Below are 23,467 nucleotides of genomic sequence, written 5' to 3' on the forward strand. Positions count from 1 at the left end.
GGAAGGCTTATGCAGAGGACTGGATGGGCTGATATAGGTGTGCTTTTCTGGGCTGCCTAGGGTATCCTGAATCCTCACCCGAGGCATTGAATGACCAGTGGTTCCAGTCCTTGGGAAAGGTAAAGAACAAAAAGCTGTAGCAGTTTCCAAATACTGTTGTGATATATTCAGCTGAGATGCTAGGTACTACATGGAACCAAGCATGGGGCTACTCTCATCACCTTACAGAAGTTAATTGGTGTATAAAGCTGCTGTAGGGGTTTGCAGGTTTATTTTCCCTCTCAGCAAAATAATTTAATTTGAAGAAGATCTTGTACATTCGTTGTCACCATTTTGTTTTCATTCATGGTTACTTTTTCATTCACGTGTGTTGTGGTTTTTTCTTTTGTAGGACAGTTCGTGTCTGGCTGAAGAGAGACAGTGGGCAGTACTGGCCCAGTATTTACCATACAATGCCATGTAAGTATACGATGATGTTTGCTATCTGCTATGTATTTGCAAAATGCCTTTTCTGGTTTTGATGAAGCTTCAAGTTATGACCATTTGCAAGCTTACTGTAGCCTATTAAATATTGTTCTTGAACAATCCTCTTGATTTCTGTGAAGTTTTACCAAGTTGCATGCTAATGCTTCTGAGAGACATCAGGGATTACAGCAGTAAAAGGATACAGATATGCTAGCTAGGGATGAGCATTTAGTGTAAACATAAATTAAAAAATATGGGAGCTCAATGTGTAGTCTTGCGTTCCACCACTAATGTAGTCCCTAAAGCTTTGTGAGTCTCCACTCTAAATCACTCTGCCCTTCTTACTGCATGTGCTCAGTCCATTAGAGTACGGTAGTAAATGGTTTTATTTAATAAGAGCTTAAAATCCTGCCGCAGCTAATATGATAGAAAGGATACTAGACAGGGAAGGCAGATCTTCCAGTGAAGAAGCAGAATCTTTTTACCCTTGCAATTAAGTGTGGAAAACCAAGTCTCCCTGATGGACCCCTCCAGTATGATCTGCTATATGTCTCTTTTCCCAAAGAGAGCGTTTGTGCTTTGAAAGAAACTGCAGATCAATGTCAATTTTTCTGAACAGCTGAAGAAATCACAGCCCAGCTGTTAGTCATAACCCTTGTGGTTGAGTACAGGAGTACAACTCTGCAGGTCACCAGCAGCAGGGTTATGCTGATACTCCTCAGTTGGATTCAGATGCGCTGGGTTAGTCAGTCTTTGTAAAGCTTATGAAACTGTCCTTACATCCACTGATTGGGGAGCATTTATCAAGTCCTATCGAGGTATTCTTATTGTCCGGATTAAGAATTGTTTTAATCTAAGATAGATAGATTTGGAAGAGACATCTGTCTCTATGATACATACAATATCTAATAGGTGTAAGTTTTACTATCACAACATTGAATTCTGGGTCCTTCACTACCAGAAGGATGTTGAAGCTCTGGAGCGTGTCCAAAGAAGAGCAACGAAGCTGGTGAAAGGGGCTGGAGAACAAGTCTTACAAAGAGGAGCTGAGGGAACTGGGGTTGTTTAGCCTGGAGAAGAGGAGGCTGAGGGGAGACCTCATTGCTCTCTACAACTACCTGAAAGGAGGTTGTAGAGAGGAGGGAGCTGGCTTCTTCTTCCAAGTGACAGGGGACAGGACAAGGAGGAATGGCCTCAAGCTCCGCCAGGGGAGGTTCAGACTGGATATCAGGAAAAAAAATTTCACGGAAAGGGTCATTGGGCACTGGAACAGGCTGCCTAGGGAGGTGGTTGAGTCACCTTCCCTGGAGGTGTTTAAAAGATGAGTAGACAAGGTGCTGAGGGGCATGGTTTAGTGTTTGATAGGAATGGTTGGGCTCAGTGATCCTGTTGGTCTTTTCCAACCTAGTGATTCTATGATTCTATGAACATCAGCTTCGACCATTGAGTGGCCATGGTGTTTGACTGCCTGCTCTAAGAAAGCGTTCATTTGGTAGAGAGGAGGACCATTCTTCCTGTGGTGAGGGACTAGCTTATAAGAATATGTCAAGCCTCAAAGGTACTTTCTGCTCAAGATTTTACACAAAAGGTATTGGAAACCAGCTAATGATGTGGCAGACTGTGGAACTTTGTCACAATCACTAGCAGTGGCCTGAGTTCCTTCGACTTGTCCTACTACTTTTGCTTTCCCCAGCTGTTATGAAATGGCTATTTTAGCAGTTTGACAATGATACTTCTCATTTTCCATGTAATGTTTCTGCATACATTTGCATTTTAAAATCTTGTTAGGCATTCCTCTGGTCTTAGCAAGGCTACATAATTGCCAGTAATAACAGCTTCACTGGAAATTATAGAGTAGATCCATATGCACTCAAAGGGGACTGTTTTAAAGCTCGTTCATGAATTTGAACACCTGACACTGCTTCTTCATTTAGAAGGCCAGTAAGCTTTTGAGCCATGAGATATTAAAATTATGCTGTGTTATTCATCAATTTCAAGAATGATCAGGTATAATTAATGCCTGGAGCAATGCCAATTAAATCATTATCAGCCATGACTTTAAGCTTGGAAATACTAGGAAGGGCTCTGAGTCAACTTCTGTACAAGTCTGCACTTGACTGGAAATGATCTTTTCGTCTGTTTCTGCATTGATCACCTTTTTCATGGTCCTCTGCTTTAGATTCATGCTGGGTTTTGTTGTTTAGAGAACGATGATGGCTCAGAGGTTCTCTGCATAAAAATGTAGTAGGCACAATGGTGCCTTTGTGCTGCTTAGCAAGCTGTGAGTGGTGGTTCCACCTGCAGATACCCCATTAACATGACTTGTGACTTTGTTTATGGTGGTGTATCTCCCACACCATTTTGATTTGATATCAGGTAGCCTTAATAACTGAGTTCGCATCCTGAGTACGCTGAGAGATGAAGGGGATGAGGAGCTGGGCCAAGTCAGCCGTTTGGTCAGGCTCTGCACCCAAGGAGGGCATCAGTGCATTCTGAAAGTGAATCCCATTAAATACTCAGAAAAAAAGATCAAGATTGTAGAGTAGGGACATTAGCTGCTGTTTAAAATTGGGATTTCCCCAACCACAAAGTTTTCTGCCCTGCCTACGGGTGTTTCTGTGGTTGGGAAATTCTGGACAACTTGTTGGCCACATTAGAATCATAGATTTTTTTGGATTGGAAAGGACCTTAAAGATTGTCTAGATCCAACCCCTTGCCATGGGCAGGGGCACATCCCCCTAGATCAGGCTGCCCAAGGCCCCATCCAACCTGGCCTTGAACACCTTCAGGGGTGGGTCATCCACAACTTCTCTGGGCAACCTGTGCCAGTGCCTCACTACTCTCATGATGAAGAAGTTCCTCCTTATGTCTAGTCTAAATCTGCCTCTCTCCAGTTTATAGCCATTGCCTCTAGTCCTATTACTACAAGCTTTGTAAACACTCCCTCCACAGCTTTCATAGAATAGAATCATAGAATCACCTGGTTGGAAAAGACCTCTTGGGTCATTGAGTCCAACCATTCCTATCAGCCACTAAACCATGTCCCTGAGCACCTCAGCTACCTGTCTTTTAAATGCCTCCAGGGATGGTGACTCAACCACCTCCCTGAGCAGCCTGTTCCAGTGCCCAATGACCCTTTCCGTGAACAATTTTTTCCCAATATCCAGGCTGAACCTTCCCTGGTGGAGTTTGAGGTCATTCCCCCTTGTCCTGTCCCCTGACACCTGGGAGAAGAGGCCAGCTCTCCACCTCTCCTACCTTTCCTGTAGGCCTCCTTCAGGTACTGGAAGGTTGCTATAAGATCTCCTCGGAGCCTTCTCTTCTTCCGGCTGAACAACCCCAACTCTCTCAGCCTGTCCTCATATAGGAGTCACTTCAGCCCTCTGATCATCTTTGTAGCCCTCCTCTGGACCTGTTCCAGCAGTTCCATATTCTTCTTATGTTGAGGATTCCAGAACTGGACACAATATTCCAGATGAGTTCTCACAAGAGAGGAATAGAGGGGCAGAATCACCTCCCTCAACCTGCTGGCCACGCTTGTTTTGATGCAGCCCAGGATACGGTTGGCCTTCTGGGCTGCGAGTGCATGTCACCAGCTCATGTTGAGTTTCTCGTCGACCAGCACCCCTAAGTCCTTCTCTGCAGGACCATTCTCAATCACATCATCCCCCATCCTGTATTGATACTGTGGATTGTCCCAACCCAGGCGTAGGACCTTGTACTTGGCCTTGTTGGACCTCATGAGGTTCTCACAGGCCCACTTCTCCAGTCTGTCCAAGTCCCTCTGGATGACATCCCACCCTTCCACTGTGGCAACTACACCACTCAGCTTGGTGTCATCTGAAAACTTGCTGAGGGTGCACTCAATCTCACTGTCTGTGTCATTGGTGAGGGTATTAAACAGCACTGGTCCCAGTACAGACCCCTGAGGGACACCACTTGTCACGGATCTCCATCTGGACTTGGAGCCATTGACCACTACTCTCTGAATATGACCATCCAACCAGTTTCTTATCCACTGAACAGTCCACCCATCAAATCCATATCTCTCCAATTTAGAGAGGAAGATGTTGGGGGGGACTGTGTCAAAGGCTTTACAGAAGTCCAGATAGATCACATCCATTGTTTTTCCCCTGTCCACTGCTGTGGTTGTCCCATCATAGAAAGCCACTAAGTTGTCACAGGCTAGCCTGATGTTATCCTCCTCCCCCTTCACATCTAGTTTAAAGCCTTATCTACAAGCCCTGCAAGCTCCTGGGCAAAGATCCTCCTCCGCTGTTGAGAAAGGTGGCCCCTGTCTGATACTTGTAATTCTGTTGCCGTGTAGGCTATCCTATTGTTGGAAAACCCAAAGTTGTTGTGGTGACACCACCCACGGAGCCATGTATTAATAGACTGGACCCATCTGAGCCTTACAATGTAACCATCCATTACTGGAAGGAGGGAAGAAAGAATCACTTGGGCCCCCGATTTCCTCACTAGCTGTCCCAAGGCACTAAAATCTCTTTTAATCCCCCTTGGGCTACGTACTGCTGCTTCATCCCCTCCCACATGGAGCAGCAGTTATGGGTAGTAGTCTGAAGGCCACCCCAGGTTGAGAAGTTCCCTGACAACATTCCTTATCCAGGTGCCTGACCGGGAGGCAGCAGACGTCTCTGTGAGTAGGGTCTGCTCGACATATTGCACCCTACATTCTTGATCATCTCCTCTGGCCCATGAGAAAGAAAGAGCTTTGGGTTTTGTACAAATTGTTGTATCATCAGGAAGGCAAACTAGGTAAGCTGGAAACCTAACTAGTGTGGCTCCTTCACACCAACAGACCTCTAATGAGCATGTTAACCCTCCTCTGATGAGCATGTTGACCCTCCTTAGATGTGTACCCTTGGTTATGGATGTGTAACACAGATTACAGATGTGTAACTGTGGTTAAGTGTGTGACTTTTGGGCAGTGTCTGCACAGGAGATTAAGAAAATACTTAGTAGACACAAATTCATGAAGGGGAAAGGAATTGTAGTTAAGAGAAGTAAGCTTTGTCCCACCCTCCACCTCCCACAAAAAGCCTCCCAAGAAGACCCAAACTCTACCAAACAAAAACCTCTCACAGATGTTGAACAGAGTAAAGGATTTACTGTAGTGAAGAACAGTGGAGCATCCAGTCTTTGAGTCAGATAATACACTGTCTGTCTTATGATGGTTTTCATAGCTACATTTTGCTTTGATCAGGAAGGTAAAAAACTGCAAAGTAAAACATGTTCCTTTTTGTCTTAAACTATGCTGCTTTTAAGCACTTCAAAGGGAGGTCTCTGAAACTGGGGGTAGTTTGTATTTCTCTTCCACTTCTGTCAGCCTCTAATAGAAGTGATGCTCTGAGAGCATGAAGTATGAAATTGGGCTTTTCCTCCATGATTTGTTTTCCAAAGGCTGAAATCGGTGTGTATTTGTCCTATATTTAAGGTAAAGACTACAGCTAAACTTCTGCATCAGGAATATCCTACCTGTCCACTGTAGTAGTTCAGATCAATCTTTTTCCAGTCTGACATCCAAATCATAGCTAGGTACTGAATTAGGGGGCTTTCAGAGTGCTTTTATTTCTTCTGGCTGTTATTTTGGAAGGATCTAAAACACCTCGGAAGCTTAAAGTTTGGGAGTTTTTGGTTTCTTTTTTCTTTTTTCTTTTTTCTTTTTTTTTTCTTCCCATCCTCTTAATGAGCCTAAGTGCTTAAGTATCTGAATGTCTTCTTATTTTCATTGAAGTGTAGTCTTCTGCAGTCTTACTACAACTGGCATCACTTTAACTACATAAGTGTTGCTGATGTGGACATAATTTTAGTGCTGACATAATGATTTTTTCCAAGAGCACGTGTCACTGAAGAATACCTGTAGGAAAATTATAGCAAAATAAGTATCTTTACACTGCTATGACTGTGTACGCACAGGTCTGGAATTTAGAAGTGACTTTTTTTGTAATCAGCCCATATCAAGCAGTTGCTTGCATCTTTTGTGTCTGAAGTGTTTCAGGCTATTTGGGAAAAGCATACTTCAAATAGCTAATTTACCTGAGACACTCTCTGCAAGTTTCTAGTAGCTCTCAATGTGTGCACAGTGTCAAGCATTTGAAAGCTGGTATGTTGAATATGCCCATTCTGGCATTAAGTGCCTTTAAAAAGATTTTATGTTTATACTGCTTAGAATTGCCTTCTTTCTGTCTGTTTTCCCTACAACTGTCTCAATTTACTACAGCCCTAGAAGCCTCGATATAATAGTAATGTACCACCATCCAAAGGCACGATTTGAGTTTGCATCTTCTGAGGGAGAAGTATAGGAAGGAGCAATTCTATTACTGTTAGTCGCCCTAATTTAAGTGTTTCCCTTCTGGCAGTTTCCTTAAACTGAAGTATTTTCTTTGATTTAATTCAGCCAACCTTTCCAGAAAAGAACTAAATAAGATATCTGCCTGGATGTTGATCTGGTAGGCTTTCTGCTTGTGGTTGGTTGTCTTTTAGGAAGTGTTTCAAGGGGGAGTCAATACTGAAAGTTAAATTCTGTTGAACAATTATGTTAAATTGTTTTAAAGTTTGAAAGTTTAAATTTTGTTAAACAGTCAACTAGTTGTTCACTCTGGAGAAGAGAAGGCTCTGGGGAGACCTTATAGCAGCTTTGCAGGACCTAAAGAGGCTTACAACAAAGCTGGAGAGGGACTTTATACAAGTGCATGTAGCTATAGACGAGTGGTAATGGATTTAAACTGAAAGAAGGTAGATTTAAATTAGATATAAGGAAGAAATTCTTCACCATGAGGGTGGTGAGGTACTGGAACACGTTACCCAGAGAAGCTGTGGATGACTCATCCCTGGAGAGGTGTTCAAGGCCCCTCTGGATGATGCTTTGAGCAACCTGGTCTAGTGGAGGAGGGTGTCCCAGCCCATGCAAATGGTCTTGGAATTAGATGAGATCCCTTCCAAACCAAACCACTCTGGTTTGGTTTGGAAATTCATAGAATTTCCTCTTCTTCATATGGTGTTGCTGCCACCTACGCTATTGAAGAAGATCTCCTGAGCTATGGACTGTTTAATCCTATGTGAGATATTACATAAATTGAGAATATACTAGATATACAGTATTGCAAAAGAGAGGACTCCAAGCTTGTTAGTGACAAACCCACTACAAATAGTCACAATGGAGAGTAGAAACCAACACAGCAAAAAGAGCAGAACTGAAAGCATGTCTGATGGTACTCTATCTTTGCCACAAAGATATGATTTAAAAAACATTCTTGTCACTATTGAAGGAGTGAGAATGCCTGTCCCTAGCTGTAGTTGGCAATTTTTGCTGGAAAATGGTTTCTGAAGATATCAGTTGGGACAGCAGGGCTCCTACCTGCATACTGCTCTGTTGAGCAGTAAAAATAATCACTGTGTTCTGAATGCAACTTTGCAAGTTCTCAATTAAACCAAGCATAGGTCTTGAATTGTTGCAAGAAAATTCTGGTTTTACCTTTGACACAAACTCAGCTAGATCCTTGAGAGAGCGTAGTAATACTGATTTGTGAATGATTTAAGAGTATATCCTGATGTTATTAGAGTAATGTTGATATAATAAAACAATATCTAGTTTTCAATGCAATCTTTTATTTTGGCTGTGATGTGTGATACTTAGTGTTGTCTGTGGTGAAACTAAAGTAGGGCACAGTAGGACTCACAGTCCTTATTATTGGCCAATATGTTGATTCTTACAGGTTAACTTCCTTGCTGCAGGTGTAGGACGCAAGCTTCTGACATAATATAGTGTTTTATTGTAAGTAAAGTTCAAGCACATGTGAAAAACTAAATTATTCAGCTAAATAAACTCTCAGACTTATACTGAAATGTCAGGTGCTCTTATATGAAAATACCACCACTGTTCTTGTATGTCATGCTTGTTCTCTGATAACTAGTAAGAAAGAAATGAAGGAACTGGAGCAAGAAATAACCATTGTTCTGTGTCCTAACAGGATAGGGTTGAATGAATTTCAAGAACACTTGTTTATTAATGCGTGTCTATTGGAAGGGGAAAAATGCTGAACAGCATCATAAAGCATGTTAGCTAGTTTTAGGCTTTCCAAAGCCTCAAGAAAATGAGAATCGCAGTTTTGTTAACTTCATCAACATGTTCATTTTTTTCAGCTCCATGTTCATGCATGTCTTTTAACCCGGAAACCAGAAGGCTGTCCATAGGTCTAGACAATGGTACAATCTCAGTAAGTACATCCAAAGATTTCTAGTTGAAATGCTTCCCTTTTGAGAAGTATGTGTGTGATGTTGTGCTGAGGATATTTTTGCTAGTGTTTGGGAGAGAGACTTTTTACTGAAGCTGTAGTGTAGAAAATGGCAAATTTGCAAATTTCATTCTAACTTCCACAAAAAGACTGAGTGCCGTTTAAAATATGTATTAGACAACTCAACAAACTGTCTTAATTTGCATATATCAAAAAATAACAACACAGAGAACCAGCTGATGTTTTGTTACATTTGAGTGCCTCATTAATCATACCGCACCGAAGTTTTCTGAAAGAAGCAGTTAAGAGGGGAAAAATCATCCTCTGAGAGTCAGAAGGTAGATTTCTGCTTCATATCTAGCTGCTTTTACAGACTTCAGCGTTCAGGTTTTGTTTTCTTCTCTCTTCCTTGAGAGGCAGTGCTGTTGCTTGGTTCATTAACATCTAGGAGAAGTCTGTGTGTGTGTAAAGGACGCTGAGTATTAAAACAAGAACTTATCTTTTAGATCTGGAACAAGGATTGCAGTTGACCTTGTTTATAGCATTTTTCATGTGCAATGATGAGTGAAGAGCTATATCGCTTTGTGGAAGGGTCATGGTTCAGAGATATTTTTCACCTTTCCTCATCAATAGACTGCTCTTACAGGTCAAGATCATTTTACGATCATTTCAGAGCTTTACTGCTGTTATCTCAGCCTTGTGGGCTTTGTAACTGAATGAGTACGCTAAAGCCAAGATGGTGTTTGGGAAAGGCTATGTGACCCTTTTAGCTGTTGCCTATGAGCTGTGTCTAAGATGTGAAGGTTTCGACTTACAAAGCCTTCAAGGGCTAGTAGAGAGATTTTTTTTTTTGTGCTTGTAGGAGATTTCTCCTTTTGTATCTAGGAGATTGGGCAGCTGCTAGAGAATTCCCAGCACCTCTGAAATTCCCTCCTTCCCACTCCCTGAAATAGCTATAGGTTTCGAGTCCTACTAGACACTTTGCTTTTACCAGGCCTTTGAGGAATGTGAAAGTAAATAAGGTATTTAAACACTCTGGCATAAGGTATTTAAATGCTCTGGCATGATAGAAGAGCCGAGTCCTTTGTCTTTGAGGCATTTTGCTTTGAGGCAGAGGGTGCTTGAGTCTAAATGGAGTCAAATAAATGTAAATGAGATACGCAGGTGGTGAAATAACATGTAACTTTGGGTACATATAGGTATATATTGCCATGTCTAAAGCAGATGCTTTGTTTTGAAGCTGACTTTTATTTTCCCAGTCACCTGAATACAAATAGATAAGAGGAGGGGAAGAGCTCGTCTGTTTTGCTTGATTTAGTCCCCTGTAGCTTCACTCAGTTGTGTGGTAAAGGATTGTGCAGAAAATACATCCCACAAGCTTCCTCAAGTCATGGAACGTTTCCCTCTGTAGCATTGTAAGGCTTGTAAGAAAAGCCCCAACTGTGATGTGTTACAAAAAGAAGTGGAGGTGGGAATGGAAGAAGAGGTAGCCCCATATTCAAGTCTCTGTAATAATGCAGAGTTGTTAGAGAAAATATCTGGATACTTGCAAGTGAGTTACAGTCACTACCTGGAGGAAAAGATAAATTTTCCTTCCTGGACACAGCTGTTCAGTTTAGCACAGGAGTATATAAGCTCACAACACTGACCACAAAATAAGAGAACTTACTGCAGCAAGGTGGTCCTTGTGCCCTTACTTTTGACTGTGTGACCCTCAAAGGGAAAGTACAGGCAATTAACTTGAGCAGCTTGAAGTATTTGGGAATTAGTCAGCTGTTTCATGTTAGCAGTTCTGGTAACACCCAGAACCCTTGTGTATGCTGGATGTGGGACCAAAAAAAAAATGCTGAAAATAATTCTGCATTTTGACTTTGTGTATAAGGAAAGGACTGCTGGCAAGGACTGTAAGGTGATATAATTCTCAACAGAGTGCCGCATAATCTCAAATTAATCTTTTTGCAGTGCAAGGAAATACTGCTTTTACTTACAGGCATAAATGGGGAGTGGAATTGTTCTTTTTCTTTTACATGAAATTTTTGTAAACTATGGATTGTGGTTATAAGCTTGGCATCTCAGAAACTCCTGTGGTGCATTTTGAGAAAGACAGGCAGTAATGCTATTGTCAAAGAAAGATGTTCTAGCAAAGCCACCATGGAGTGAGCTTGTATGGCCATCTTTGTGAAACAAGGTGACAATCTTTGCTTCTACAAAGATGAGGAGATTGTTTTCAACCTTTTGTAACTTCCCAACATGAAGGCTGCACAAATATTTGTGCAGCACATAAGACCATTCTCTTGAGCAAAAGGTTTTCTAAAATCTTCCTTGAAGAGCAGTGGTACCTAAAGTAAAAAACGGAAGTTTTCGTGATCTTTTTTTTTACACTTTATTAGTCTTTTTTTGTAAGAGAAATGGTATTTTTGTTACTTTGTCTTAGGGACTGCCTGAGGTCTCTTTTGGAAGCCAAAAGACATTATCGTGGCATAAATTTCTTGCTCTGAAGTAGAGAAAACCGTGCTTTAATGGGTGCGGGTGCCACAAGATACCACAAGAAAAAGAGAAAGTGTCTATTATTTGCAATAGGCATGAGAGTACCACAGCCAAGATGAGATGAGACTTCTCACCTTATTTCATCCATCAGAAAGTTAGCTTCCTAGATAAAGTTAATCTAGATGTAGCTGTTACACACTTCAAACAGGGCCACAAAGATAACAAGGCACCAGAATTATCCCCTTCAGAATTCTTCCTTGGGAATGGTCCTTATTAAGATAGATTCATGTTCCACATCATTTGATCCTGTGGATGTCTACAGTTTTGGATATAAACAACACTTTGTATACCTGAGACTGAGTCAGGCTCTACCTGCTGATGTGCACCCTTCTCCTCTGCCGCTGTGGGAAGTTTACTATTTTTTCCTTCAAGAAAACTACATGATAGTTTCTGTCCTCTCCCAGTTTCTGTACTTTATAAAGTGAAAGCACTTTGATCATTTTATAGAGCTTTCTTTGCAACAGACATAGATGTAGGGTCTGACAGTGGATTCAAGAGTCTTTATTCTTTTCCATTTTTGAAGTAAGTTTGTTGTTCTCTAGAGCATACGGCAAGAGTACTATTGGTCACGTGTTAACACAGGGCAAAGTCAAACCTTCAAGGAGCTCTGTGGTGTGCGGTCAAAATGGCATCATCTATCAGAGTACAAACTTTAAATTCCCTGGGGCTGAAACTAGGTTGTGAATGGGTAACACAATTGATACATAAAGATTATTAACTCTATAAATGGATTCAATATCCTAGGAAGAGGTCTGTAGTGCTATTTTGGGATACATAAGTTGGCATCCACCTGCAGCTCTGGAAAGGTATGGGTCTTCCTTAGACCCTGAACCACATTAGGCAACCCCATGGCCAAGGACTCTAAAATGGCACATATCATATGGGTTTTGTTTGCTTTAAGAAGAGTTGTGTGGAATAAGATGCTGATATTATTTCCAGGATGAGGATTTACAGAGGTCTTGGGCTCAAGAGAAGTTTGGGGTGGGTGTATATGTTTCAGTGTGAGTGAGGTATGCTTCGTGAAGAGATAGTTGAGAGTCTCTGTACAACAGTGGACACTAGATTGGACAGTCTTTTCAGGTGATCAAGACTAGTTCTTTCAGCTTTGTGAAGGCTTTGTGGTCAGTGTTGTAATAACAAGCTTACCTGAAACAGCCAAAAATGATCACTTAACATTTTCAGTATGGGAAAAAAGGTAGTAAAGTAGCTCCCCAAATACTCTCTGAAGAGCTAAGTGTTATCTTGCCAGAAAAAATTGTTTTTAATTTCTGCAAGGATGGGTTTTGGTTTTGCCATCTTGAGGGCTTTGATATATCTTAGACCCTCCTGTACAAAAGAGCTCTCACAGGACTCAAATCTTTCTTTGTTCTGTTAACAAGCACCAACTGAGCTGTGTGGGTGACCCCAGCCTTTCTAGCTCATTAAGAAGAGCCAAGAAGCTGCCTAATGAGAACTGAGCGTCAGCAGCTCTGAGAGAAGCAAAACATCTACATATGGAAAGATAAAAAACCTGGTTTCTGCTGGTACAATATTAAAGAGATGTAGTCGGTGTTTTTGTAGAGCGTATGACACAATGTATGTGCAACAGGGCATGAATTTCTTGAGCAAGGTGCCCTGTACCAAAATACCTGTCTATTGACACAACTGATACATTTGGCCTTGAGAGGGGGAGAGGAATATGTGCAATGGAAAAACATGTGATAGTGTGAAGTGGAACAGGGAGTAAAAGAGCTGGAGAAAGATCAGAAAAGGCAGAATGAGAAAATGCATCACAAACTACCACATGTTTTCAAAGGAGAAAATGAAAAGAAAGAAGTCTTCAGGGGAAAAAAAAAAGAAGAAAATTCTGTCTGGTATTCACATTTAAGGAACTGTGTTTATTTTGTACTGTGTTTTTCTCTTTGGATGGGTCGTTGCGTTAACAGTACATAGTTGTTGTAATAAAGCATACATAGTCAATCAATACTTGGGTAAACTTTATGAACTGCAGGTGTGTTTGATTTTCAGAGAGACTCAAAAGCCTTTTCAGTCTTCCACTGAAACTATAGGACTGTTCTGATCATGGAATGGAATGGCCATGTCAAATTTATCAGGGGAAAAATGAGAATTCAAACCACGCTCTTCATCCTGCCTGAAGTTGCCACCGCAGTGAAAGTTGGGGTCAGTACCAGGACAGCCACATTGGTGGGAAAGGGAGTCATATTCTCCCACCACGTGTTGCAGCAATTGGAGCCATTTTCCTCAACAACAGCAGAAAGTTAGCATTGATAGCAAAGGGTCTTGCTTCAAGCAGGCTTTACTATAGTAAAGCATTTCATGTAGTTGTTTAGCATTATTCAGACAGCAGTTAATAAAAGCCATTCCCCCTGTATGTAGCAAGGGGAGATGTAGCGGATTTTTAACATTCTGTGGTTTGTAGAGTTAAGGTGACCCTGGTACAGAAATCCAGCTGACTTAATTGATCTGTTATTGCTGTTTAAATGACACTCCCCACTGTCATCCTCAAATGCCAGTGGAAAGGTAACAGGAGGTTGGAGCAGATTAAGGAAAAGAAGATGAAGTGGAGCAATTAAAGAGAGCATATTTGTAACTAATTTATGATCAGAAACCTAGAAACAGCAAAATGCATAGCTGTCTCAACTCACTGGCAGTTGTTTTCCTGAAAGCTGGGGTCTGTTCCACAGATGAGTGTTGTGTGAGGGGAGACCTCATTGCTCTCTACAACTACCTGAAAGGAAGTTGTGGAGAGGAGGATGCTGGCCTCTTCTCCCAAGTGACAGGACAGGACGAGAGGGAATGGCCTCAAGCTCTGCCAGGGGAGGTTCAGGCTGGACATTAGGAGAAAAGTTTTCACAGGAAGGGTCATTGGGCACTGGAACAGGCTGCCCAGGGAGGTGGTTGAGTCACATTCCCTGAAAGTGTTTAAGGGACAGGTGGACGAGGTGCTGAGGGGCATGGTTTAGTGTTTGATAGGAATGGTTGGACTCGATGATCCAGAGGGTCTTTTCCAACATGGTGATTCTATGATTCTCTCCACCTTGGTGCCAAGCAGTAGCTACAATGTATTAGGGTAATCCTGGTACTGGAAAGCCATGCAGATTACCTACAGTGACCCCACAGAAAATGCAGAGCCGTTATTTTTAATTCCCGTTTTGAAACTATGGGTAAATACCAGCTTCTCAGTGGTTAGAATGTCTTCCACTCTTTTGCACTAGATGTTTGATTTGCTCTAAGTATTGTCTGTAGACTCCTGAAGTCCAGTCTTCTCTACTGTTGCATGGTGCTTTTGGCAGTGTCTATGCATGGATATTTCACAACTGTATGCTTTAAAATTTAGCTTGTGTTTATAATTCTTCTCTTATTTTCACCCTATTTTCAGATTAAACAATTTAGATTTTACTATTTGTGTCCCCAGGGTAGATTAGCTCAGGGGGTTCCTGTGTAGTTTGCTGTAAATTATTAATATGATGTGTTATTACAATCCTTGTTTTTTACTTTGTGTTTCTCAGAGTACATGGTGTACACACAAACATACCTGCCAGCAGTTTGAAAGAGGTGGGGCTGCAAGAGCCTACCTGGTGCCTGGGTGTTTCCTTCAGAGAGATGTTGCAGGAGTTTTCTTGTGGCCATTCAGACCCTGCTTTGAGCAACCTCTCCTCTTGAAAACGATCAAGAGGGGTCCTGAGGTGCTCAGTCAGTTTAACTACATGGTTTTTTTCCAGGACTTGAGGCTGCCATGCAGACTCTTAGCTACTGTTTTCATAGTTTCCCTAGGCAAAAGTCGTATTGGTGGTTGAACAGCAACACCAAGGCAGCAGGATCGACATAGGTGTGCTCTTCCCTGACCACAGGAGCAAGCTGACTAGGTCACACTTAGGTCTCCACAGGCAACCACTACCTGTGCTAAGTCACCCTTCAACCCACACACAACTGCTTGTTAGCCACAACGAAGCATTGGCAAAGCAAGAAACTCTGCTTCTGAGATACCAGAATAAATATTAACAAATAGCGGGATAAAATCAAGGAGAGGGAGAAGTCTGTGTTTCTGCTTGTCTTTTGAACAGAAACCTGACATGTATTCCCATCATGGGTTATTGGTACCTCGTTTGGACTGAGTGACTTCAAGGGGCTCTTCTGTATTTATCTCAAGTTTCCTGAGTGTTCAGGTTGGAGTGTAATGAATGCACGTGCATGGATACACATGCATACACATCATGCATGTGCACACATAACTGTGCATACATCCAGGTTCCTGCCCAGTTAGCCATGAGTAATAGGTGTTTGCTACATGCCAGATCTCAGGTCTCTCTCATATTGTGGTATCTTGGCTTATAGCCAACCACTTCAGTCAGCTTTTTTTCTCTCTTTTTAAATGCTTCCTCTTTTATCTCCACCATTTTATTCAGAAGCACTCATAATGTTGGGGTTTAGGCCATTTTAAAAAGTAAAATAATTTGTTGTTTTAGATGGAGGTACTCAAAATTAGCAAAAGTATAGACAGGGCTATGGTTGCAAAGAAGGGGGAACTTACCCTAAGTAAGGAATTCAAATGAAAACACTGTCAAACACTTTACATCTCTAAGCACTGTTTCTTTTGGTTTGTTCTTTCCCCTCCCTCAGGAATTCATTTTATCAGAAGATTACAACAAGATGACACTAGTGAAAAATTACCAGGGTAAGACTTGTGATCCATGTTAATTAGTTTGTATTGTCATTTATTTTTGTTGATGTTCTCCTAAGGAGTGTAAATGGAGAGAAGTCTCCTTTACAGTGATTGATTTTTTTTTTTCTTTTTTAAACCACTGTAAATACTGGTGTTATTATAGATCAATAATGTGCTTTGTTCTGAGATTACACGACTTTCAGTTGTTTCATATTCTGTTTTTCCTTTTAAATGTTCCTTTGGAACCACTTTTGGGGAAGAGGGGTATTAATTTTTAATCTTTAGTAATCCACTGTATCTAATGAAACAACTTTGGAAACTAACCCCTCTTCTAGGTCTGAGGCATTTAGTACTGTAGCTTTGGAGGTTAGTCTAGTTCTATTTCAATAGCCGTGGGCTTCAGTAATCTCAAGATTATCTGTGAATACCTATTATAGTAAAAGGTCAAGAAATGCTAATCCTTACCTTTTCTAATTATATTCTGGTGTTCACTAATGTGATGTTTTAAGAAACCTATCTGTTCATCCTTGCCAAAGTTCTAAAGAACACTCTGCTAGGGACAGGTTTTCTTATAAACGTATCAAGTGCATGCAATAATTTATATCTCTTTTACTGTTAGACTAAGAGCTAGTGTAATATTGTATGGTATATCATATTATATGCTAAGCATTATGTTTCTGTGTAGAAGCTTTGACATGTTGGTTTGAGATTTCTCAAATACATTTTAAAATATGTATTTACTCATATATTTTGAGTTTTATAACTTGAAAAGTTGAGAGGGTAATTTAAATCTCTAAATGGAGGCTCTGGGGATCATTTTATAACATTTAGATTTTAAGGTATGAGCAGAATCTATAATTTTGCAGAGCATAGCTGGCTTGCATTGGCTTTTGAGCGTTTTACTTCTTTTCTTTCATAGAAGACTGGTGTCTTGTAAAATTAAGCCTGCATTTTTTCTTAGCTTGTAAAAACTGAAGAAAAACATCCAATTATGATAATGTATATGTGAATGTTAAAGAAGATTGCTGCAGTTTGACATGTACAGGTTCGTACTATCTGAATTTGTGATTGCTGCACAGTCACCAAAGTCTGACACACCTAGGTTTCATACGTAAGAGTTGTTGAACTGAAGAATCCCACTGACTGTCCTGCAGCACCTTTTATTATTCACTCATCCATTTGCATGATTGAATTTGATCCTACAGGCTAATCACAGCCTAGGAAGGGTGAGCTGAAGTCTTTTCTTTTGCATATGCAAAATAACATATGCATGGGACCACCCTTCCTCTTCGAGGAAAAGGCTGAAAATTTTGGAGGGGGCGAACATGTATCTTGGCAGCCTGGCAGAATAGCCAGTTGTAGCAGCTCACCCAAGGCTTGGGGAGCACCTCTCGTAAAATTATAAAAAAGGGAAGAAAATGAAGGCTGATGTCATGGCATTCTGCTGCAGAGTGCCTGATGTGCTGCTGCTGCAGAGGACTGAAGGAGACCTTTGGATAGGACAGTACTTTGGAGAACATCTGTGGGTTGTCCTGTGGAATAACCCAAAGAATTCAGAAAGCACCACCCAAATGTTGGACAACAGAGGTCTCAAATGAGGGTCCATCAGTAGAGAGGCGGTACAGTGGACCACAGTCCTAACTGGAGTTGCCTCCTTCCTAGACTGCCTGTATCAGAATGGGAAGATTTTCGATCAGTTTTGGTTATTTTGTGCCAGGACTCTCAGATGATGTTAGAAGATGTTATCTGAAAGCTGTGGAGTTGTTTTAAGGCAAGAGAAGCAATATTTGTGCCCAGAATAGACATAATGTCAGTTCTAGCCCAAATCATGGTGATCACTGGCAACAGATGGTGTTTGCCTTCAGGCACTTAAGCCAGTGCTTGTGATGCTCACTGCCTGCTGTGTACCTCAAGAGCATGGAAACCCTGCCCCACTTTCCTCCCTTGCTTCCAGAGTTTGATGTTCAGTCTTCTCTTTGTTTAACCGGGTGAAAACTGTATTCCTCTAATTTAAAAAATAGTAGCAGTGTGTGAATGACCTAGTTTTGGGAGTGGAAACAATGTGTGATTCCAGGCTGCTGGGATCTTCCAAATTCATGTGTGTAGGGGTGGCTGTATAGTAATCTCTGTTCAAGGGTTAAATAAGCATTAGGGTTTGTGTTCCAGTTTCTGCACATGGCTGGCCAAGTGGACAAAAGTTTGATTTTGGAAAAATATGCCCTCAGGTACTGCTGGTACTGCTGGAGATGCTTTTTTTTTTTTCCTTTTCTTTTTCTCCTCCCTCTGCTAGCTTAGGAAAGTCAGACTACAGTTAGTGCTGCAAATGGAGATGGTGACCAGAGAGGGGGATAGACTGGTCCCAATTCATTGCTATAGGAGGGACAAGACTCAGTGATGAGCTGTTCAGATTTGATAAGGAACATTCCCTGGAACAGTGGTCAACAGCTGCCATAACACAGCCCAGCAGGACATGGGGATGAAGGAGGGCACTGCCGGCTTAACAGCAGTGCTGGCAACCCATGCTGAGCTACACAAACCTCTCTGGGCAGCTTCTCTGTCTAGACCAACAATGACATGGCACTGAATAGATTACAGCAACCCAGGAACAAGCTCAGCTTGCCTCAGCTCCACTGGAAGGTGTCACTCAAAGTCCTGATGGGCAATTTCCGCAAGCACGTTTTTACAGTGCAAGGGAGAAAAATGAAGCAGAGATTCCCCACTGTTTGCAGCACAGTGATGACCTGAGGCTGCGGGCTGCTCTGCAGCACAGAGCCTCCCACCACTCCCGTCCATAGACATGCTCCTTGATTCTCCATTCCTCACTCCATGCGTTGGTAGGGGAGAACAGCACCTGCTCCACCACTTCTCTGGTCTTGGCTGGACTTTTGCTGAAGGTCTGGGGTGCTAGGGAAGCATTGCGAAAGTGAGATGCTCTCAATGCTGCTGTCGGTCACAGACTCCTACAGCTCCATCAGACCATGCACCAGGAAGTACTTCTTTGCTCTTCACAGTTGCCTCCATCCAGGACACTGGATCTGGGCCATTTAGTCCTTTGAGTAAGCATGTCATGATCCAACAGAGATGAACCTTCTTCACCTGGTCCAGGGTGACTCCCCTCCACAATCCCATCCCTGCAGTACATCATCCTCACATGGCTGTGCCAAGGTATAGGGGTTGGCATAAGCATCTTGGCAAAGCATTCAGGCAGAAAAAAATATAATTAAAAAGGACCATGTAGTTATGTTTAGTATGGTGAATTTCTACTGATCCATTTGTTAGAAGCCTTACCTTATAAAAGTGTTGGGTGTTTTCTTGTGTTTAAAAATTTCAAGTAAGGCCTTTATATTCTTTAAAGATATTTTGAGGGGACTAAATTGTTTTATTTAGTCTATCAAGGACTTTACCTTAGCTGTGCTGGCTTGTTTTGCCTGTGCTGCCTGTATAAATGCTCAGCAATGCTCTCAAAAGTAGCACTTTGCCCAGCGCTTGGTTTGCTATTGATTGTACCGCACAACTAGGTATGATCATACCCCACAACAAGTAGCTGAAGCTGCTGTAGTGACAGCACCCTGTGGTCTTGGCAGGGGTCTGTAGCCAGGTCTCTTATCATATGGTGGCTGAGCACCTGCAGCGGAGGCAGCATGCCATGCTCTTTGGAGGTTCTGCTGCGACACTGTGTCTAGAGCTGCAAAATCTTCCTTTTCTCAAAAGGGATCTTACACAGAGATTGGAGATGTATTAGTCAGGACCCTGGGGTGGATCATGGGGCATCGGTGTCCTACAGGCACTAACTCCTCCTGTTGTGTGAGGAGGAGTGTGGTGCAAGTGTTTGAACAGCGCCATATGGGATGCTCTGTGAGTGTCAAAGAAACTCTTCCCTCCTCTTCTCAACCTTGGCTTCCAGCCCCTGCCAGGCCCTACCGATCCTTCACAAGGTGGTCCTACCACATGGCTGTTGCTTCTTCCTGCTCTGCGCAGCTTTCTCCACCCGGCTCCTTGCAATTGCACTTCCTTGCCAGGAGCCACGTTTCCAGTCTGTACTCCTTCTGGATGATATAACAGCTCCTGCTTTTTAGTGCTTTTTTTTTTGTATTTTAAATTTAATTTATGTAACATGCGCTTGATCTGCTGAACAGGATTTATAGACCTGCTTCTGCCCAATGCTTTCTGCGACCTGCCAATTTCTGGGGTGTTCCCTGGCTTTCTTGCTTTCAGGCCATCTCACTTCTGGCTTCTCAGTTTACTTCTGCTTTCCCCTATGCACAGTCTCTTCTTTGTGCTTTCCTTGCACTTGCTAAACTTTTTCTTTCTTAGTACTAACTTCCACCTCTCTTTTGGTGTTTGCTGCTGTTTTTCTCTGTTGTAACTCTCCCTTTCACCCAGCACAGCCTCCTGCCTTGCACTGTGCCTGGCCGTGTGCTGGCTGTGCTTCTTGGACCTTTTCCTTTACACACAGCACAGACTCTCCTTTCCCCTGCATTCTGGCTGCTGCTGTATGTGTGCACCTCCTGGCTGCAGCTGCTTTCCTCTGGGAAAAAATCCTCTCTCCAACCTACTCTTTGCAGTGCTTGTTGCTGCTTTCTCATAGCAGGAGTGCAACCCCCTCCTGCTCCCTCCCACCCTCCTGCTGCAGATGGACCTGCTCCTTTCTCTTGTCTTCTGCTTCTCTACCTCCTGCACAGCACATATTCTTCCCCTGCACATAGGCTCTCTTCAAGGGGCATGGTTTAGTGTTTGATAGGAATGGTTGGACTCGATGATCCAGTGGGTCTCTTCCAACCTGGTTATTCTATGATTCTGTGATTCTCATGCTGGCTTACAGAGATCTGCTCTTGCCTGATGCTTGGTGTGGCATTTTCTATGCTGAGACCACATTCATCCTCCATCCCCCTTCTCCATCCTGCTGTTGTTGCAGTAAGCAGCTTTGAAGTGTTTGCTCCACTTTTTCCTGCACACAAATGGTAATTGAAAAAGCCATGGATGAAGGACCATTTTATTGTTCGCTCCTTCACAGCTCTGAACCTCTGTTAATCCTACAGCCCAGACTCTTCCTTGCTCTACTGTCAACTTCCAACCTCCTGATGTTTTGCTTCTTTAAGGCTTATATGGGTCAAATTGCCTCTAAATGACAAGTGACTTTCTACTTGCATTTCCCCTCTTTTTCCTTACTTACTTAGATGACCTTTGCTGTGTTCTTTCACTCATTTCAGGTATTTCTGCACATGGTGTCACCAGTTAATATGTGCAACACTTGCAGGTGGGCAACAGAGTGATGAGTTAAAATTTCTTTTTGGGGAAGGTGGATAAGCAGAGCTGCCATGTACACCCCATACACCTCTTGGCATGTACATATTTCTTTAATGTCTACTGCTTACTTGCCAGACAAAACTGCAGTACTTCTAGGAAAAGGTACAAGCTTTGCTGTTTGGAAGAAGTTCTAGAAAGAGATAGGAGGAGATTTAGGAGAGTGAGGTGGTGCTAGCTATCCCCACAGCCTGTTCAAACCACAGAAAGCCAAGACTAGCAGTAGCAGTCGCCACGTGCTGAGACAACATCCCTGGACAAGCCTTGAACAGCCTGATCTCAGCCAGCTTTGCACAGCTTATGGAAGTGTCTACGGCGCTGCTGGTGCACACAGGTCCTTGGGACATGTCTACAAGCCCATCGAGTGCTTGCAGCAGCGTGCATCCCATCATGGCCCTTTCTGCAGAGCACCACTCCATCAGGTAGTGCAGGTGCTTCCAGGGGGACTAACAGGGAGGTAAAACCCAAACATCAGTCACCCATAGGGTCACTGAATTTTTTCCCAGAGCAGAAAGTGGGAGAGAGGAGATGATCTATTTAAAAATGCTGAAGAGAATCCTGGGTGGTCCCCATCCCTGTATCCTAGTTACAAACCAGGAGTTTGAAAGCATATGGAAACAAGAGCCAAAGTCTTCTGAGCGCAAAGGTGAAAGCATCTGGGTACAGTTCAAGTCTGATGCTGTAAACTAGTCCGGCTGCCAATCACAGTTATGGCAACTTGTGTGTCAATACATCTATTGACTTTTCTCCTCTGGGAATCTGGGTCTAAAAAGCAGTGTGGATCCAGAGCAGATGTTGGCTTGTTCAAGCCTTCTGTTCTTCGCTACAACTGGTTCCCCCTTGTAGGGTTTGAACACAGCTCTCATCTGTGCTGTGTATTTGTATAGAGCCGGCAGCAATCTTTCCACACTATTCTGAGGAGTTTCTCTGCATTTCAAAGAGAGGTTTTGGGATGTTTTTTAAGCTTCCAAAGATATTTAATCTTTTCAGTGTGCCATCTTTTACACAAACAAATACAAGGGGCCTGCTTTGTGCAACACGTTGCCAGATCTCAGAACACTAATAAACCATTAGGGCTATAGATTGAGGAAGATGGCATCCACTGCTAAGTTACAGCTGGGGATAATTCTGCATGTTCTTCCAGTCACTTTTTTAAATAAAAAGTTGGCTCAATCAGCACTTCACGACCAAGCCCACTGGTCATTCAAGCCATCTGTACAAGCCTGTGTTTCCTTGTTTTAATGAAAAGCTTTTGATGGCTTTATTTAGGTTGCAGTAGAAATTTATTCCTTCAGCTGTTTTATTCGTCTTGCCCAGCTGTGATCTTTTTAGTTTTGGGGGTTGGTTTTGTGTTTTTGTTTTATTCCAGTTTCCTTTTTAGCTGTTTTATATGCAATGCTTAAACCTCGCTTTGGTGGAGGGTTATGCCTGCGCTGTAACTCATCATTTTGCTGGGGTACCACAATCCACAGCCCACATCCACTAGACCTCACATAGACAGCTGCACTGCTGTCATAAAACCAGCTCTAAAAAGGTTTAAGTAGAGCCCAGGGTCCTTTCCACAATGGCAGATTTGTTGGTGATGATACAATGATGGAAGGAAGACTCGTGCTACTGTAGAAGATAAATGGCTGCTTCTTCTCTTCCTTATGCAAACACAGAACTTGCAAAGTGGAGACCTTACAAGCTTGCATGGTAGCTTATGTCAACAGGGTTATTAAATGCCAATTTCTTCTATAGGGAAGAGGGAGTGGATTTGTAGGGTGTGGAGGAGCTGGATGCAGTTGGAAGTTGCAGTGGTCTTCTGCCCCCGAGTTCTTCTCCGCAAGGCAATTATATGTCTGTCTGCTTAATTTTCAGCTCATCAAAGCCGAGTCATGATGATTCTGTTTGTCCTGGAGATGGAGTGGGTATTAAGCACTGGACAAGACAAACAGTTCACGTGGCACTGTTCCGAGAGCGGCCAGCGGCTGGGAGGGTACCGCACCAGCGCAAGTGCCTGTGGCCTGCAGTATCCTTTACTGAGCTCTCAGATTTATTTCTGCTCTTTGGTACTCAAACGGCCTATTTAGTTCATTTTTCTAATTTTCCTCCAAATTTTGTGCCCTGTATAGGTTCAGTGCTTTGTGACAGAAACTGTTATTTAAAGCCAATTTAAAAAACTGTCTGGTCTCCTTGCTTTGTCTCCTTAATGCGCAGTGGCATATTTAGGTCTAAGCATTTTTTAGCAAAA

At 42.5% G+C, this 23,467-nt stretch overlaps 1 protein-coding gene across 1 annotated transcript in view; it reads left to right on the plus strand.

Annotated features, from left to right (window-relative positions):
• WDFY2 (WD repeat and FYVE domain containing 2) overlaps positions 1-23,467 on the plus strand; it is a 69,903-nt gene that overhangs the window by 34,550 nt on the left and 11,886 nt on the right. The window contains exons 2-5 of the mRNA XM_069881750.1: positions 392-459; positions 8,629-8,702; positions 15,888-15,942; positions 23,095-23,245. Of these exons, the coding sequence (XP_069737851.1) occupies positions 392-459; positions 8,629-8,702; positions 15,888-15,942; positions 23,095-23,245 (348 nt within the window). The remainder of the gene's footprint in view (positions 1-391; positions 460-8,628; positions 8,703-15,887; positions 15,943-23,094; positions 23,246-23,467) is intronic.

Source organism: Phaenicophaeus curvirostris, chromosome 1 (genome assembly GCF_032191515.1).
Source record: "Phaenicophaeus curvirostris isolate KB17595 chromosome 1, BPBGC_Pcur_1.0, whole genome shotgun sequence".
In the NCBI taxonomy this organism is placed as follows: Eukaryota; Metazoa; Chordata; class Aves; order Cuculiformes; family Cuculidae; genus Phaenicophaeus; species Phaenicophaeus curvirostris.